This window comes from Neophocaena asiaeorientalis, unplaced genomic scaffold (assembly GCF_003031525.2).
Source record: "Neophocaena asiaeorientalis asiaeorientalis breed wild unplaced genomic scaffold, Neophocaena_asiaeorientalis_V1.1 scaffold126, whole genome shotgun sequence".
Taxonomy (NCBI): domain Eukaryota; kingdom Metazoa; phylum Chordata; class Mammalia; order Artiodactyla; family Phocoenidae; genus Neophocaena; species Neophocaena asiaeorientalis.
Genome location: NW_020174565.1, coordinates 1,832,547 through 1,851,687, shown reverse-complemented (window position 1 = coordinate 1,851,687; position 19,141 = coordinate 1,832,547). Strand labels below are relative to the sequence as shown.

Genomic DNA, 19,141 nt, shown 5'->3' with positions numbered 1-19,141 from the left:
AGGCATGGGCATCTGTACAGGATCGCATGCTACTGAAACATTGGTGCTTGGAGTGTTATGTATGATGCTGTGCATCAGTGAGATACTAATATATGGGCACATTTCATTATTTACATTGTATCGTTTTAAAGTCAAGAGATAACAGAACATTTAACATGATCTATGAAAGTCTAATTCACAAGTCATAGGAAACAATAATCTAATAGTCCTGAAGGGGCCAAGAAAACATTGTTCTCAATTGACTCATCCAGTTTTCTCAAATATATGCTGACCCAAATGGCAGGACAGCTTATATCACCAGCCAAATAAAATGGTTCTTCTAAGATTCAGGTCACCGTTTATTTCTTCTATGAAGCCTTTTCTGACCCCGTTTTCCCCACCTGGTAGAATTAATTCAGGGTACTTCAAGAAATACCTCGAGGGGCTTCCCTGGTGGCGCAGTGGTTGAGTCTGCCTGCCGATGCAGGGGACATGGATTCATGCCCCGGTCCGGGAAGATCCCACATGCCACGGAGCAGCTAGGCCCGTGAGCCATGGCCGCTGAGCCTGCGCGTCCGGAGCCTGTGCTGCGCAACGGGAGAAGTCACAACAATGAGAGGCCCGCGTACCGCCAAAAAAAAAAAAAAGAAAAAAAATACCTCGAATGGACTTGGTTCCACTCTGCCTCCTCCCAGTCTAGCCTGTAATCCTTGGTGAAAAGAGTTCACATCCAGCCTTCTCTTTAATCCCTGGGGTAATTATAGAGTTGGACGTATATGGTAAACCTACTAACGGTTTGCTAAACAAATGATTGAGCAAATGAATAAATGAATGAAAGCTAGAAGTGAGGATGCTCTAGAGTAACATTGATCAATAAAGATCAGCAATACAACTTTTGCTTTCGGTAGTTCTGGCAGCAAGTCAATTCTTTCGAACCATGGGACTAGAGTGAGTGTGGTGCAGTCGGTGTAAGGACACAGACACGGCAGCAACAGCCAGCAGAGCCCTGGCAAGATGCAAGAGAGCAAGGAGCTGTCTGCAGAAAACTATGAACAACCAAGAATCAGGAGATGACAGACAGATCATCAGAAAAGATCATCTGAGACTGCCACACATAATCCCATTAGGATCAGACAGTTAGAATTAGAACTGGGTCAGAAGATGACAACTCTCTCACAATGAATGCATAATTGAGAGAAGGACCTAGCCCATCTGCCCAGTGAACTGGATCCAAATGCCTGTATTAAGAGTAACTGAGGGTATAGGTGACATTATAAATTTAGTCATAGGCACTAGGACTATTTTTTTGTTTGTTTTTTGTTGTTGTTTTTTGCAGTACGCGGGCCTCTCACTGTTGTGGCCTCTCCTGTTGCGGAGCACAGGCTCCGGATGCGCAGGCTCAGCGACCGTGGTTCACAGGCCCAGCCACTCCGCGGCACGTGGGATCCTCCCAGACCGGGGCATGAACCCGTGTCCCCTGCATTGGCAGGCGGACTCTCAACCACTGCGCCACCAGGGAAGCCCGGCACTAGGACTATTTTAATAACACTAAAACATTTGTAAATAGCTGTGTAGGTTTTCTACACCTACATGTACCATGCAAATATTTTGATCATAACCATCTCTCTAGAATGTTTAGATCAAGTTTTTTTCTTGTACTCTCCTTTGCCGTTAGTCCATCTTAAATTAAAAACAAATGATCCCCTCCACCCTTCGCTCAAAAAAAAAAAAAGTTCAAATGGATTTAGGCTTTCTCCAAAGTAAGTGTATCTGGCTGGACCTCCAGAGGTCTCAACATGTAGCATTACTCTGTTGCAATCAACTGTAGTCCAGAGTTGTGCAGTCCTCAGCTGTAAAGGTCTATGCACTTGACACATGGTCTTGCCAGTGAATATATCAGGCCTCATCAAATCACGGAATATGGAATTATGTAGATCAAAAACCCAAGACTGGTTATAGGTAACCAGCATACCCATATTGACTTACAATGAAAAGTAGCTACCAAGGGGACCAAGTTCTAATTTCCTTCAGCAGTCCAATTTATCTATGTCAACAAGCTATGTGTTAGCCAGATTTATGAAAAGAGGTTGGTGGAAATAGGCTCAGAACAAGGTAATTGTGTTATTTGATCTGATTGTTTAATGTTGTTAGGTTTTATAAAGATGGCATTGTGTAGAGTTAGTGAATGCTGGCTTATGTTTATGAAAGAGGTATACTGGATGGTGCAGAGTATGGGATCTGGAGCCAGTCGGCCTGGGTACAAAGCCAGGTCCTCCACTTAATATGTTTGTAACCTTGCACAAGATGCCTGGTGTTTCGGTTGCTATGGGTGCATAACAAGTACCCCAAAACTTCATGGCACAGGATTCTATGTGTCAGAAATTTGGACAGGACATAGCAGGGCCAGCTTGTCTCTTCTCACACATTCTAAACCATCATCTGGATGACTTGAAGACTAAGCATTGGAATCATCTTCAGATGACTCATTTACTCACAGTTGATGCTGTTATCTGAGACCTGAGCTAGGGTTGTTTACTGGAACACCTACAACACCAATAACCTCTCCATGTGGCCTGAATTCCTCACAACATAGTGGCTGGTCCAAGTGTAAATGTCCCCAAGGAGAGAGCCAGGCAGAAACTGTATGGTTTTGTTTTTTTTTTAAATAAACTATGCTGTTATCTGAGACCTGAGCTAGGGTTGTTTACTGGAACACCTACAACACCAATAACCTCTCCATGTGGCCTGAATTCCTCACAACATAGTGGCTGGTCCAAGTGTAAATGTCCCCAAGGAGAGAGCCAGGCAGAAACTGTATGGTTTTGTTTTTTTTTAAATAAACTAGCTTTTTAAATAAATTAGCTCTTTTAAATAAACTAGCCTGAGAAATCACACAGCAATATTTCCACCATACTCTATTGGCTGGAGAAGCCACAAGTCTCCGCAGGTTCAAGGAAAGGAGATATAGACTGTTCTTGATAGGGAGTGACAGGTTCTGGAAGAACATGTGGGAATGAAAATATTTCTGTGGCCATTTTTGGAAAATACAAGTTGCCTCACCTGACTTCTCATTGACTTTCCTTCCCTGTCTGTAATTATAATAACTAGGACAGTAGCCATTCCATTATGTGTGGAATGCATAAGTTAACATTCAAATTCAGCCTTATTTCTAAGTTCTTGTCTATATATCACAAGGTGAAACATAAATAGATGATATATGGTCTATATTTGTCCAAAAAGAACTCATTTCTTGTTATAATTCCCTATTCCCCACTTACCCAGTGGGAGAGGGAAATGAGAAGGGGAAGAGTGAGAAAAAGAAGCTGAAAATGGAGAAAGTGGAGGGAATATCCTAGAAGAAATATATGGCTTAAAGAATAATAAAGGTCAAGTGGAAAAAAAAGGGAAAACTACTCTTTTGATATCTTGGGGTCGCAATCTGCCTTCATTTTTCAGCATTTTTGGTGACAGAAGAGGCCAGGTCTTGCTTTAGCAATGGTTTCTCATTACTTTTAGGATCATGGGCTAATTAGGTAATTCAAAAAGAAACCCACTGTGTACAGTTTCAAGGGAGTCACGTGCCTTGTGAAAATCAACAATGCACCCAGAGAAAGAACTCTTGCTCAGTCTGGACAATGTGGTATATCCTTAGAATGATGTTCAAATACTCAATTGAAAAACATATTGTATGAATTCTTTTTATATACATCCTTAAAATCTTCACCTCTGAAGTAGTATAGTATCAAATAATACAAATAAATGTGTGTCATTGTAATATCATCAGTAAGTTGTTCCACGGAAGTGGGCCAATAAAATGTGTAGTTCTAAAGTGATAAATGCATACATTTCCTAACTGTTTATTCTGTGTATTCATTCATTCATTTACTAAAAACTTAGGTACCCACTAATGTCAGCTCTACTTTGTACAATATATCTTACAGGTAAACAAAATGATGGTGTCAGCCCTCATGGAATTTATAAGTAATTTTTGTTCACCCTTTATAAACATAATCTTTATTTCCTAATAAAATGTTGGGGTAATAAGCTGAATATACCCCCAAACATCAAAGTTTAACTAATAATTTGAGATAACAGAGAACAAACCCTCCTCAAGCTAAGTATTTTCCTTACTAAATTCTAGGCAACATGGAAACTATTAACAGACATTCAACCTCTCTTCTCTTTATCAATCCATATTCCCAATGTTTCTTCTTAATAATCATTAATAATGGGAATTGAATACATACCAATAAATCTGGCTTTGAGAAAGTGTTTATTCAGACCTTTGGAATGAGTTTAATGCATATGGAAAACAGAAAAAAATGCAAAAGATTGTAAATTCTATACTCTAATTATATATTTCTATGATTTTTAAATGTACATCTTTCCCATAAGACCACAAATTCTTGAGGTTCACCATTACATCTTAAATCTTGGCATACAGTAGTTACTAAATTAAAAGTTTTGAATAAGCAACTGAATGAAAATGAGAATGAATGAATGAATAAAATAATATTCAGAGTGCAGTTATTTTAACCTATAGAGATTACAATCAAATTTTTCTTTAATGGTTTTAGAAACAAACTTTTTGGGTAAGTTTGCATTTAGTCAAGACCTTAAGTAGGAACTCTACTGATAAGATTTAGCTGGATTGAATTTAAAAGCATGTAAAAACCATCTACTTCTGTTATGAGTTCCTTCTTTCTTCTCACCCTTTTATTATACTGCCAGCTCCAACTTTTGTGCCTTTATTTAATATCTTCTACTGCTTGCTGTTCAACTCCAGTAGTGGTAGCATTATTTCACCTGGACACATATCCACCAATAATTATCGTTTGCTTCATTTGCATGTTTTAATACCATTGGTTAAAATTAAACCAGTCAGAGTTGTGAGGTGGAATCACAGTTAAACATAAAAAAACATTTTCAGTGTCAGAAGAATACATTATTTAAAATTAAAAAACTTAAACTTCGTTGCACATCTGAAGGTCACTGACTTTCAGGAATAGGTAGTGAATTGGTAAATCCTTCTATACATTCATTACTGAGAAATGATAATGTAAAGTATCATGACTGATGTAACAATGTTTTGAAGATTCATTGGCCTAAATACACAGTTTAGTTTCTTAGTATCTACTCTAATTATGGCATATAAAACAGTAACAACTGGTGTCATACAGAAATTGAAAATACAATTGTTTGGAAATAAAACTGTACATTACACAATGAGCAAAGCATAAAGTACCAAATATATCCCCAATTAAGTACCATTAAATAAGTTTAAAACAAATTCCACAACTTTTGTAGCACTCCTCTCAAATTCAACATTTATAATAGCCATCTGGGTCTTGAAAGAAATGTAATAGAGAAGTAGAATATCTCAGGTATCAGAATGTGCTTAAGTCAAACAACAAACAAAAAAACTCAAAATGATTTCTTCTCATGCCTCCTTTAGAACATGTATCAAACTTCAAATTAATCACTTGAGGATTAGATTTTCGTATTAGTGTTAAGATAAAAAGAATTGTAGCCATCTTTTCAAAGGTATCTCCACCAGAGAAAAATATTCATAGACACTTTATCCTCCTACCAAAAGATAATTCTGTGATTTTAAGCAAGTTTATTAGATAGAAGTTTCTAAAGTTTTAAATTATTGTGCCAGAATTAGGACAAGGACACTTAAAATGGTTCTCAGTTCATCATTTTGGCTTTTTGAAGAACACCTATGACATAGTATTAATCATTAGGGATCAATATGGATACCAGGCTTTCATGAGAAATATGTTTGTTGACCTTAATAAATCTTCTTCAAGTGTGTAAATAGAGAAATATTTGTACAGGCAATTTTCTGCTGAATTACATTTCCTCCATGCACATTCTCATACTGCGATATATTTTTTAACAACTCATACTAAAGGTTTGATGTGATAGCAGTTTTCCCAAAGAGACATTTTTAATTGCTTCACAATGGTTATTTTTATATCTTGTTATTTAATCATCCTTATCATTGTCATAATTAATCTGCATTTATATGTTTTGAAAACTTTCTGCTACTATAAATAATGTTGTAACAAATAAAGCTTTTTGATTAGGATAAATTTCCATAAGATGAATTACTAGATTAACAGGTTTGAAAATATTTAAGGCTGTTGATAAATTCTATATTTTTTGAAGCAGCCAAAGAAAACTTTCTGTGCTAGAAATGTAAAAAGAATCAACAGCTGAACTGAATCACACCTCTAACTTAAAATGAAAGGCAACCCCTAATTTGCGAGTGGGTAATGTTGGCAAAAGTTACATTCTGAGGGTTTTGTATTAGATTTGACATATATATATTTAGTCATGGGGAGTGCTGTAAAGTTCTCAGCTGCTCACAGAGCAGATTTAGCTTTGAATATAGCTAAAGTATACTAGTAACAAATAATGGCTTTCTCTGGGTGCTTCTAAACGTTGAGTTCCTTGCTCCTCGTCTTTTTTACTCTTTACTTCTCTGCGTTTTGAGTGTTTTCTGTGAGTGCCACCACTCTGAACCTCTTGGAAATAGGATTCTAAGCTTCCAGATGTCTTCTATCTACTTGAGCACTGGGGCTTGAGAAAACGAAAAGGGGTGGGAAATTGGAGGAAGTCTTCTGGGATGCTGAGTGAAGCCTCCAGGACTGGGTACTTCCCAAGGCATTGTGGAGGGAGGTCTGGGAAAGAAGGAGAACAAAAGTCAGACAGACTCTGATGAATCAATGTTCAAAAATAAATAAATAAATAAAAAGACCATTTGCATCAAGAAAGAAAATTATTAAATCCAAGGAGGATATTAGTGTCAAGGGAAGCATCTTTTTGGTTTTATTTTTCTACAATATATAATGTAATACTTTTAGATAATTCAAATGTAAAAATTCAAACATAAATTACAATGATTTAATTAAATACATGTATATATTTATCTTCTAGAAAATACAAGATGATTCACTAGAAGAAAATCTACGTTTAGCTCAAGAGTATCAGAAATTACAGAATATATTCTTAACAGTAAAGGACAACTATTTCAACCTATATGAAAAACAGCTATCACTTGATGGTTCGATTCGAGATAAGAATCAGGTAAGTTTTTCATATTTTTCTAAAATAATGATTTACTTGACGTATGTACCACAAAAAGTAACAAGTAGTCAGTCATGGGGTCTCCAATCTTATGGTGGTCTTTTATATGCCACCAAATGGCATGTTTTCTTTTTGTAAAGTTTTGTTTTATATTTTTATCAACATTTTGAAGTTGAATTTTGAAAAAATATTTGAGAAATGAAAAAGCATACTTTCTAATCCACAATGTTATACTAATTTGCTTTTACTTATTGTGCCCTGAACTACCAAATATTTGTAATGCATAGATTTAAATATATCATCATATATTTCAAATTTCAGTTCCATATGTAGGTAACTTTCCATGATATACCTTTAATTCTTCCTCATGATGTATGGTCTCCATATTTTGGTTCCTATTTTCTTATTAAATATGAGGCTTAATTAGAAACTTGGAGAAACTTGACCTCTCTGGTTTCTGGAAATCACCAGAAATTCTAAAATATTTTGTAAAATCTTCTATAATACTAAAAGTGGAAAAGGAAAACACACAATATGCCCACAAATCCAAAAGCAAAGAGAAAGGTCCATTCTTAGAGTGTTAAGATACAGCCACTTCCCCTATATTCTTCTCCAGTTACTCATTGACAAGAAAAGTTATTTTCCTTTGAATCTTTGTTTCTTTCCAGAATTTAAATTTCAAAAACTAGAGGCATGATTAATTTTTAACAATTCACCTAGCTGTAAAAACCAGTAGATTGCTAATGAATCCTTTCTCCTGTTGTCACTGAGATTACTACACTATCAATTAGTAGCTTAAAACTTCAGTACTATATTTACTATTATGGAATATAGGGAGGACAGGCCAGGATTTGAGTGTAAGCTCTACCAATTACTAGCTCAGTGATCTTGGCAAATTATTTACCCTTTAAGACCTCAGTTTTCTCATCGGTAAAGTGAAATTTACCTCAGAGGAAAATTTTGATTAGGAATAAAAAAGAGACCAACTGCCATAGTTACTTTGAAAATAAAATTACTATGCAACTGTGAGTAACTATTACATTGCATTCATCTACTATGCTGCTTATAAACAGCCTTTGTTTCCCATCCATCTACTCTCACGCAGGTTTAAGCTTCCAAATATAATGGGAGAGAGAGTGTGTATTTTTCTCTTAAAAATTTGTATTGAAGTAGTAGCAAGGTGAAGGTAGATCAAGAAATAAGTGTGTTTGGAAAAGAATTATGAATACAACTATATGCCAAAATTTTAGTGTCCTCAAACCATTGTGCAGGATTCAAAGAAAGGATATCAGTGTATCCATGGAGGTTTTGCCAATCACTTCACGCATTTGACATTGTTATTGAGTTTAAACATATTTCATTTTTTGCTGATAATTTAGGAGGATAAAAGAATCAATGGCTATACTGTATTCCCTTTTCTAACCAGGAGGGGAAAAAAAATAAATTTTTATCTATAGTTGTTATCAGTTTGTATAGAATCCTTTGGTGGCAAATGACAAATAAATTAGATACCTGCATAACTAGTGAAGAATTCATGCCTTTAAGAAAGATCCCTAAACATAGTATTTCCATAGTAAGAACCAAGTTGTCTTGATGTCATTTTTGGAATTAAAGCACATCCTGATTCAAGATCCAAGGAGTGAGACCCTGGTATAAACAGACAGTGGAGCATGCCTAGAGATTGGGTTTATGTTTGTGATGATCCCTCAAACGAATCATTTTTAGCACACCTGTTTCGGGGAAACTTTCAAAGATTTATTTGTACTTCCAATCATTTTTCATTTCCATTCTTCAGCGATGGAGGTCATTAAGTGCAGGCTGCCCTTGTCGGTGTCATGTAGGATCAATTTGCTGCAATGGACAGAGAGGCCTTATTGATGCTGTTAAATCTGTCAGTGAGAAATCATATGTCATTAGCGTCTAATGCACTGCTTACAGGATGGAATTCGGCCATCAAAACCAAGAAAACCCTTTAATATTTTAGTCCATTCTCTTGATAGTGCAGCATTTCCCTTGACCAGTTTAGTTTTGGGTACACAGAAGCACTGCTCAACCTCTGATTCCCTTGTTGAATTTCCTTGTTAGATAAAATGGAATTTTTTGTATCTCTTTCCTGTTTTAGAATAATTTCATTGATTCTGAATATACGTTCCGTTTGGCAGAGTAAATAATTATGTTTTACTTACCATGCTTCTTAGGGAGTATTATTCTTTTTACACACATTATGCACTTTCCTATTTCTCAGTATTTTTAGACCGAGAGTAGCAAAGAAAGCCTAATGGAAGAGTAAAACAAATTAGGTACAAAAAATAATGTCCCCTTCCTTACCACAAATTTATATACAGGTGTGGCTCAAATTTTAGAATGTTATAGTATTACTTTTGATGGTAGAATTATGTCTGCTTCTTTTGCACATGTTTCTTGACACTTTCCTGTATGTGTTCTTTTTTTAATTTTACCCTTTAAAACTCAGAAACATACAAATTTCTTATTAGCCATGTTCATGGGTAATGATAGAACAGACTTTAGTCTAAAGCTTCTCAGATCTCGAAATTTAAAATCACACTAAAGAGGAATGAAGGAAAAATAACCAAAAAACAGGTTGTATTTCTATGTGAAAATGGACATTTTCATCATTTTCATTGAAAAATTTCAGATATATTTTTCATATATTCTTTTTTTATAAAAACATGAATATGTTGATAAAATTACCATGTGTTTGTTTTAATTACTATCTCAAGTTCTTCAGGCCTGCAAAGAAAGGTAAGCTAAGCAAGCGTGCAAATGTTAATGGTTCTGTTGTCCGAAAACAAGATCTCTTCCAAAACTGGTTAAAATATATTTTAGTTCTTTTATAAACCACTTATGAAGCTTAACCTTTGCCCTACTCCAATTCTCAGTGCTTTCACACTAAGGGAATACAGATTATTATAGAATCAGTCAGTGCTTAACAAGCACTTACATGGACAGGTATTTGTGCCATGCAATTTGCAAACATTATCTTTGAAATGTCCCTCAGTAATCCTAGAAATTTTTCTATTATCGTTATTATCATCATCTCCTATATAAGATACAGAACTGAGATTGAGTGTGTCACATGGTAACCCGAGTAGAGAAAGACTTACTGAGATGGAAATAAAACTCAGGATTTTCCTAGATCCAACCATTTCATAACCATGACACTACCTCTCTACTATAACATTACTGAACAATTCTATACATGTCTCATTGGGTTTAAAAGCATGTAAAAGCCACATAAAGTATGCATTATGTCTCTAGTGTCCAACTGAAACATTATTTGATTCACTAATTGCTTTTGTAATTTCATCCCATTGAAGGTACTTTTTCAATGATGATTTTCCAATGAGGAAAGGACTACCTACTTAATTAGAAGCTATTTAATTTCCATAAGTATTATAGATAGGTTACACAACTCTTAAATTGTAAAACCTTTGGACTAGGAGTGCCTTTAGAAATTTTACCCATCTCTTTTGAAGACTGTGTTACAGATGAGGAACCTTAGGGCCTGAGTGGCTCAGGGATTTAATACATATACAGTTAATTAGAAGAAAAGTTGGCCTAGGACACAGTTGCCTTAACTTAGGTTCAAATGTTGTCTCCAAGAGACTATAGATGAGCATATGTTGTGATATTTTTCCAAGGTTTGAAGGGACCAATAGCTGAGAAGTAATGAGTAACTGCCATGGATATGCTCAGATTGGAGCATCACCTTTTAGTGACCTGATCTTGTGAAGGAGTCATGTAGGGACATGAATCAGAGGACTACTCTGGAGCTCTAAGGGGTGCTTCTGGACCTCACAGAATTCAAACACTTCATTCATTCAATTATTCAAAATAAATGATTAATCATCCACTGTACTGACAAAGATACAATAAAGGGCACAGGAATATGCCACCTCATCTCAGCTTCCATGCTGACCGCTGTGATCCCCAGAGTCCAGGGGATTCTTTCCTAGAATAGACCATAGAATCAAAGCCCAACAACATCCTGTCTTCACCCAGCCAAAGGACAAATCATGAATCTTTGCTCTTTATATCACCTCAGCCTCAATGGACAGTTTCCATCATAAATTCTCAAAGATATTGTATCATTCAGAGATCTCATTAGCATGTTTTCTCTTTCCTCTTTCAGTTTTCAAACGTGGGTTTCCTTTAAAACTCACTTTACATTGATTGGGTGAGAAGTCAAAGTCAATTCTAGCAGTGAAAAAAATTATTTTCCTATAGAAAATGTGAAAGCTGTTTTAGTTCTCATTTTTATAAGTATTTCATATTGCTTATTATCTTGCATGTATTAAAAATAGGCTTTGAGTGGTGATTTTTATGTGCTTATTTCAAAGTTGATAGAAATTCATTTCTTTGAAAGGAAAACCATAATTTTTAAATAATTTTTGCCTACAACAGGTATGTGATGACTTTGTCAGTATTTCTTCCTTCCTCTCTTAGGACACAGGTATATGAGCATGTGCACACACACACACACACACACACACACTTGTTCTAAAGGAGTTACCACACTTCATAGACTAATGAGCTTGAATTAAATTCCTACTGTCCCGTTCTCTAAAGAACTCTCAAGAGACCTCTGATCCCTGAGAATGGAATAGACAACTCGTCATTTTTGTTTTAGCCTAATGAATCTCCCTTTTGCTGTCCAAACCCCATGAGAGAAACACCAAAAACTAAGTATATATTTCTGGATAATACTTTAGAAAAGTCAGCTTGGCTTAAATCAATCTAATTCTTCAGTCTAATGCCAATTTTCAGTGAATTGTAGATTTATGTATCTTTTATGCAATTTTGAGAAGGTAATCTTCTGGTAGGGTTATATGACAATAAGTAGCTTTTAATGATAGCAGCAACTTGAATGTGATTTATTGAGTGTGATGGGATCCCTGATATACCAAAGACACGCAAGGTAAAATTTTGTGTATGTATACACACACACACACACATATATATATATATATGGAGATCAGCAGGGTTTATGATTTCAGTCCCATGGAGCTGTACTTATTTACATACTTTAAAAGCTGCTGCTTCCAATCAGCCTGAAACTAGGTTATAAATGAGATCCCTCCCCTTGGAACACTGACAGGTTTCGGCACACCATCAACAGTGGGGACGTATCAAGAATAAATCAGGCTGCTTAGAAAGTCACAAAGGTTTGAGAGACAACCAGGAGCCTAGGGCAAGTTTTAATGATAAGTTTCAACTACACAAGGCCACTCCTTCAAGACTGGGGGAGGTAATACATAGAAAGTGTTTTGCCTAATACATAGGAAAAAACACAGAGAGTCAAGCACAGTGAGAAAGGAAAAGAATATGTTCCAAATCAAAAAACAAGATAAAGCCTTAGGAAAGACCTTAATGAAACAGAAGTAATTTTTTTTTCCTGATAAAGAATTCAAAATAATGGTCATAAAGGCGCTCACCAAACTCATGAAAAGAATGGATGAACACAGTGAGAACTGCAACAAGGGAAAATATAAGAAAGTACTGAAGAGAAGTCACAGAGGGACTTCTGTAGAAGTAGAATATGACAAATGAACTGAAAAATACTCTAAAGAGGTTTAACAGCAGACCAGAAGAAGCAGCAGAAAAGATCAGGATCTGAAAGACAGGGCACTGGACCTCACCCAAACAGAGCAGCAAAAAGAAAAGAGTTTTAAAAAGTGAGACTAGTTTAAGGGACCTATGGGACAACATCAAGCACAATAACATGCACATTAGAAAGCTTCCAGAAGGAGAAAAAAAGAGAAAGGGGCAGACAACATATTTGAAGCAATAGTGGCTGAAAGCTTTTCTAACCTGCAAAAGGAAATAGACATCCAGGTTCAGGAATCCCAGAGAGTTCAAAATAAGATGAACTCAAAGAGACCAAGACACATTATAATTAAAATGTCAAATGTTAAATAGAGAATCTTAAAAGCAATGAGAGAAAAACAACTTGTTGCCTACAAAGAAAAACCCCTAAGACTATCAACAGATTTTTCAGCAGAAACTTTGCAGGCCAGAAGAGAGTGAAACAATATATTCAAAGTACTGAAAGGAAAAAACTTCCAAAGAAGAATACACTACCCCAGCAAAACTATCATGAAGGAAAGATAAAGAGGTTTCCAGACAAGTAAAAGCTAAAGGAGTGCATCACCGCTAAATCAGCCTTACAAGAAATGTTAAAAGGCACTTCATAAGCTGAAAATAAATGGCACTAATTAATAACAAGAAAACATGAAAGCAAAAATCTCACTGGTAAAGGTAAACATATAGTAAAGGTAGTGAATTAATCATTAATAAAGCTAGCATAAAGGTTTAAAGACAAAATTAGTAAAATTAACTAAAACTATAATAATTAGTTAAGGGATATATAAAATAAAAGATGTAAAACGTGTCATCAAAACCATAAAACTAAAAAAAAAAAAAAAAAAAAAAACCATAAAACTAGGGGGAGTAAAAATGTAGAGTTTTGGAATAAATTCAATTTTAACTTGCTACCGGCTTAAAATAGACTATTATATACATAGTATGTTAAATGTGAACTCATGGTAACCACAAAGCATAAACGCATAGCAGATACCCAAAAGAAAATGAGAAAGGAATCTAAACATAAGGCTAAAGAAAGTCATTAACCACCAGGAAACAGAGCAGCAGGAAAAATGGAACAGAGAGGAACTACAAAAACAGCCAGAAAACAGTTAACAAAATGCAAGCCTATCAATAATTGCTCTAAATGTAAATGGACTAAATTCTCCAATCAAAAGACATAGAGTAGCTAAATGATTACAAAATAAAAACAAGACTCATCTTTATGCTACCTAGAAGAAACTCACTTCAGATATAAGGACACACACAGACTGAAAGTGAAGAGATGGAGAAAGATTTTCTGTGCAAATAGAAATGAAAGGAAAGCTGGTGTAGTTATACTCATATCAGACAAAATAAACTTTAAAACAAAGACTGTAATAAAAGACAAAAAAAGGCATTACATAATGATAAAAGGGTCAACCCCAAAAAAAAGATGTAACATTTGTAAATACATATGCACCCAACATAGGAGGACCAAAATATATAAAGCAAATATTAACAGACCTAAAGGGAGAAGTGGACAGCAATACAATAATGATAGAAGACTTTAACACCACACTTATATCAATGGACAGATCATCAGACAGAAAATCTGTTAAGTAAACATCAGACTTAAATGACACATTAGACAAGATAGACTTAATAGATATATAAAGAACAATCCAGGGGCTTCCCTGGTGGCGCAGTGGTCGAGAGCCTGCCTGCCGATGCAGGGGACACGGGTTTGTGCCCCGGTCCGGGAAGATCCCACATGCCGTGGAGTGGCAGGGCCCGTGAGCCATGGCCGCTGAGCCTGTGCGTCGGGAGCCTGTGCTCCGTAACGGAAGAGGCCACAACAGTGAGAGGCACACATACTGCAAAAATAAAAAAAAAATTCCATCCAAAAGTACCAGAATACACATTCTTCTCAAGTGCACATGTAACATTCTCTAGGATAGATCATATGTTAGGCCACAAAATAGGTCTCAATAAATTCAAGGCTGAAATCATATGAAGCATCTCTTCCAACCACAATGGTATAAAACTAGAAATCAATTACAAGAAAAAAGTGGAAAATACCAATATGCTATTGAACAACCATTGGGTCAACAAATAAATAAAAGGAAAAAAATTTTTAAATACCTAGAGACAAATGAAAATGGAAATATAACATACCAAAATATGGGATGTAGCAAAAGTGGTTGTAAGAGAGAAATTCGTAGCAATACAAGCCAACCTCAAGAAATAAGAAAAATTTTAAGTAAACAGTCTAACTTTACACTTAACAGAATAGAAAAGAAGAACAAATGAAGCCCAGCGTTAGTAGAAGGAAGGAAATAATAAAGATTGGAGTGGAAATAAATAAAATAGGGACTAAAATGACAGTAGAAAAATCAATGAAACTAAGAGCTGGTTCTTTGAAAAGCTTAAATAAATTGACAGACCTTTAGCTAGACTCATGAAATAAAAAAGAGAGAGGCTCAAATAAATAAAATCAGAAATAAAATAGTACAAGTTACAATTGATACCACAGAAATATAAAGGGTCGCAAGAGACTACTATGAACAATTATACACCAACAAATTGGACAACATAGAAGAAATGGATAAATTCTTAGAATCATAAAATTTTCCAAGACTGAATCAGGAAGAAATAGAAAAATCTAAATAGGCCAATTATGAGTAAGGAGATTGAATCAGTAATCAAAACCCTCCCAACAACAACAACAAAAATCCAGGACCAGACAGCTTCACTAGTGAATTCTACCAAACACTCAAAGAAGATTTAATACCTATTCTCAAACTTCCCAAAGGAGGGAATGCTGCCATACTCATTTTATGAGGCCAGGCACCCCGATACCAAAATCACAGAAAAGAAATTTACAGGCCAATATCTCTGATGATCATAGATGCAAGAATCCTCAACAAAATATTAGCAAACTGAATTCAGTAATACATTGAAAGGATTATGCACCATGTTCACATGCAATTTGTTCCAGGGATGCACGATAGTTCAGCACCCAAAATCAATCAACATGATATGCCACATTAACAAAATGAAGGACAAAAATTATATGATCATCTCAGTAGAAGCAAAAAAAGCATTTGACAAAATTCAACATACATTTATGATAAAAAAAATTAAACAAAGTGGGTATAGAAAGAATGTATCTCAACATAATAAAAGCCATGCATGGCAGTCTCACATCTAACATCATACTCAATAGTGAAGAGCTGAAAACTTTCCCTCTAAGATTGGCAACAAGACAAGGATGCCCACTCTCACTACTTTTATTCAACATAGTTTTGGAAGTCCTTGCCAGAACAATTAGGCAAGAATGAATGAGTGAATGAATACATGAATGAATAGATAGATAGGATCAAATTGGAAAGGTAGATGTAAAACTGTCATTATTTATGGGTGACATGTTTTTGTATATAGAAAGCCCTCACAACTCCACCAAAAAATATGTTAAAACTACTAAACAAATTCAGTAAAGTGGCAGAGTATAAAATAAGAAAGAGAAATTAAGAAAATCCCATTTACAGTTGTATCAAAAAGAATAAAATATCTAGGAATAAATTTAATCAAGGAGATGAAAGACCTATACACTGAAAACTATGTCATTGATGAAAGAAATTGAGGAAGACGCAAAGAAATGAAAAGATATTCCATGCTCATGGATTGGAAGAATTAATATTGTTAAAATGTTCATATTACCCAAAGCAATATACAGATTCAAAGCAATCCCTATCAAAATTCTAATGGCATTTTTCACAGAAATAGAACAAGCAATCCTAAAATTTGTATGGAAACACAAAAGACACTGTGTAGCCACAACAATCTTGAGTAAGGAAAACAAATTTGGAGGCATCATGTTCTGTGACTTCAAACTCTATTACAAAGCTATATTAATCAAAACAGTATGGCATTTGCATAAAATAGACACATTGGTCAATGGAACAGAATAGAGAACCCAGAAATTAACCCACTCACATATATTCAAGGAGTCAAGAATGTACAATGGGGGAAGGATGGTCTTTTAAATAAGTGGTGTTGGGAAAACTGGACAGCCACATGCCAAAAAACAAAACTAGACCACTGTCTTACATTTACACAAAAATTAACTCGGAGTGAGTTAGACTTGAATGTATGACCTGACACCATAATACTCCTACAAGAAAACATTGGCAGTAAGCTATGTGACATTGGTCTTGGTGATGAAGTTTTGGCTCTGACTCCAAAATCAAAGGCAACAAAAGCAAAAATAAGCAATGGGGCTACATCAAACTAAAACTCTTCTGCACAACAAAGGAAACCATCAACAAAATAAAAAGACAACCTACTGAATGAGAGAAAATATTTGCAAATCATATATCCTGTAAGGGATTAATATCTAAATTATATAAAGAATTCATAAAACTCAATAGCAAAAAAGACAAACAATTTGATTTAAAAATGGGCAGAGGATCTGAATGAACATTTCTCCAAAGAAGACATACCAATGCCCAACAGGCACATGAAACAATGCTTATCATCACTAATATCAGGAAAATGCAGATCAAAACCACAATGAGGTATCACCTCACACCTGTTAGATTGGCTTTTATTGAAAAGATAAGAAGTAACAAGTGTTGGCAAAGATGTGGAGAAAAGGGAACCCTCATGCACTGTTGATAGGAATGTAAATTGGTGCATCCACTATAGAAAACAGTATGGAGGTTTCTCAAAGAGTTAAAAATAGAACTGCTGTATGATCCAGAAATTCCACTTCTGGGTATTTATCCAAAGAAAACGAAAACACTAATTTGAAAAGATACATGCACCCCTATCTGCATAGCAGCATTATTTACAATAGCCAACATATGGAAACAACCTAAGTGTCCATCGATGGATGAATGGATAAACTCAGCCATAGAAGAGAATGAAATCTTGCTATTTGTAACAACATGTATGGACATTGAGGGAATTACTCTAAGTGAAAGAAGTCAGACAGAGAAATATAAATGCCGCATGATTTCACTTATATTTGAAACCTAAAGAACAAAACAAAACCAAAATCATAGATACAGAAAATAGCATGTTTGTTGCCAGAGGGGAGGGGATTTGGTGAGTTGGTGAAACAGGTGAAGGGCCTCAAGAGGTACAAACATCCAGTTACAAATAAGTCATGGGGCTCGTAATGTACAGCATAGTGACTATAATCAATAATATTGTAGAGCATATTTGAAAGTTGCATGAGAGTAAATCCTAAAAGCTAACTTTGTATGGTGCTAGATGGCAACTAGACTTATTGTGCTGATCATTTTGCAATGTATGCAAATATCAAATCTTGTACACCTGAAGTGAATATGATATTATACATCAGTTACACCTCAAATTTTAAAAAAGAGTAACTATTGAAAACTATTGTGGACAGATAGACATTAAAAATATTTCCCTTTGTCAGCTGAAGGGTAACCCTCACAGCTTTTCTATAAAAGTTATCCTGAATATGACAGATGTCCCTTTTTAAATTTTGTACTATTCTGTCATAGTAAATCACTGATTAAAAAAAAAAAACTATAACGACACCTAACACATTACCTGAGAAAAGGAAAGATAATACCATGGTGAATAATATAGCTTTAGAATTTTTGAAGTTGTGTCAGATATAAAATAATTCTCAAATTATTTCCTGTGGTGCTGGTAATCAGAATTGTGTTGTCTTTTAAGGAAAAATCCTCATTTTAAAGAAATATATATGCAATGTACTCATAGGTTATTGAGAAAAGTATATGACAAAGCTACTATCTGCATGATGTACATAGAAAAAGAGCAAAACTGTTATCTGTAAAAGCAGAAAAGAATTTGGCTTGCTTGACTTTTTGTATCAAGCATGCTACAGCAATCTTTTGATTCTAATATGAAACTATAGTAAGGATCATTGCACTAATGCATGAGGATTTGTGATAATGTTGCAGAAATTTTACTGTCAAAACTGAACTGCAGTGTAATGACTTTTGTTATCATGGTTTCTAATAACTATTCAGCATGAATTGACCCTACATATGTTTTGCTGCAATAATGTGTCAGTAACTCAAAAAGCTAAAAAGGAAATAAAAAATAGTCAATACAATACTATGTATGACTTCATGATAACCTTTCTCCATTCTTACTATTAATATTGTTAAAACCATTACAACACAATACTATGTAAACTATAGGATCACATGGAAATAAAAGCTTAGACACATTGTGACAGTTCTAACTAAATATACCTACAAAGTACTCTACAAGAAAATGTGTTATCCTGTGTTCACCCTGAGAACGAGTTACTGCTTGGTCCCTTGCCATTGAGGAGTCTATTACTCTCTGGTGTAGGGAACCTTTGATATGTTTCTCTTCTCCCTACAATGTGTTAGTTTCTTCTTCTTTTTTATGAGATATCTCTCTTTTCTTTCTTCCTTTATCTTTGCATCTTTCCTTCTTCATTGCAGTA

At 35.0% G+C, this 19,141-nt stretch overlaps 1 protein-coding gene across 1 annotated transcript in view; it reads left to right on the top strand.

Annotated features, from left to right (window-relative positions):
- The window catches only part of CCDC178 (coiled-coil domain containing 178), a 350,545-nt gene that overhangs the window by 213,951 nt on the left and 117,453 nt on the right, over positions 1-19,141 (top strand). Inside the window, exon 18 of the mRNA XM_024757945.1 lies at positions 6,925-7,074. Coding sequence (XP_024613713.1) covers positions 6,925-7,074 — 150 coding nt within the window. The remainder of the gene's footprint in view (positions 1-6,924; positions 7,075-19,141) is intronic.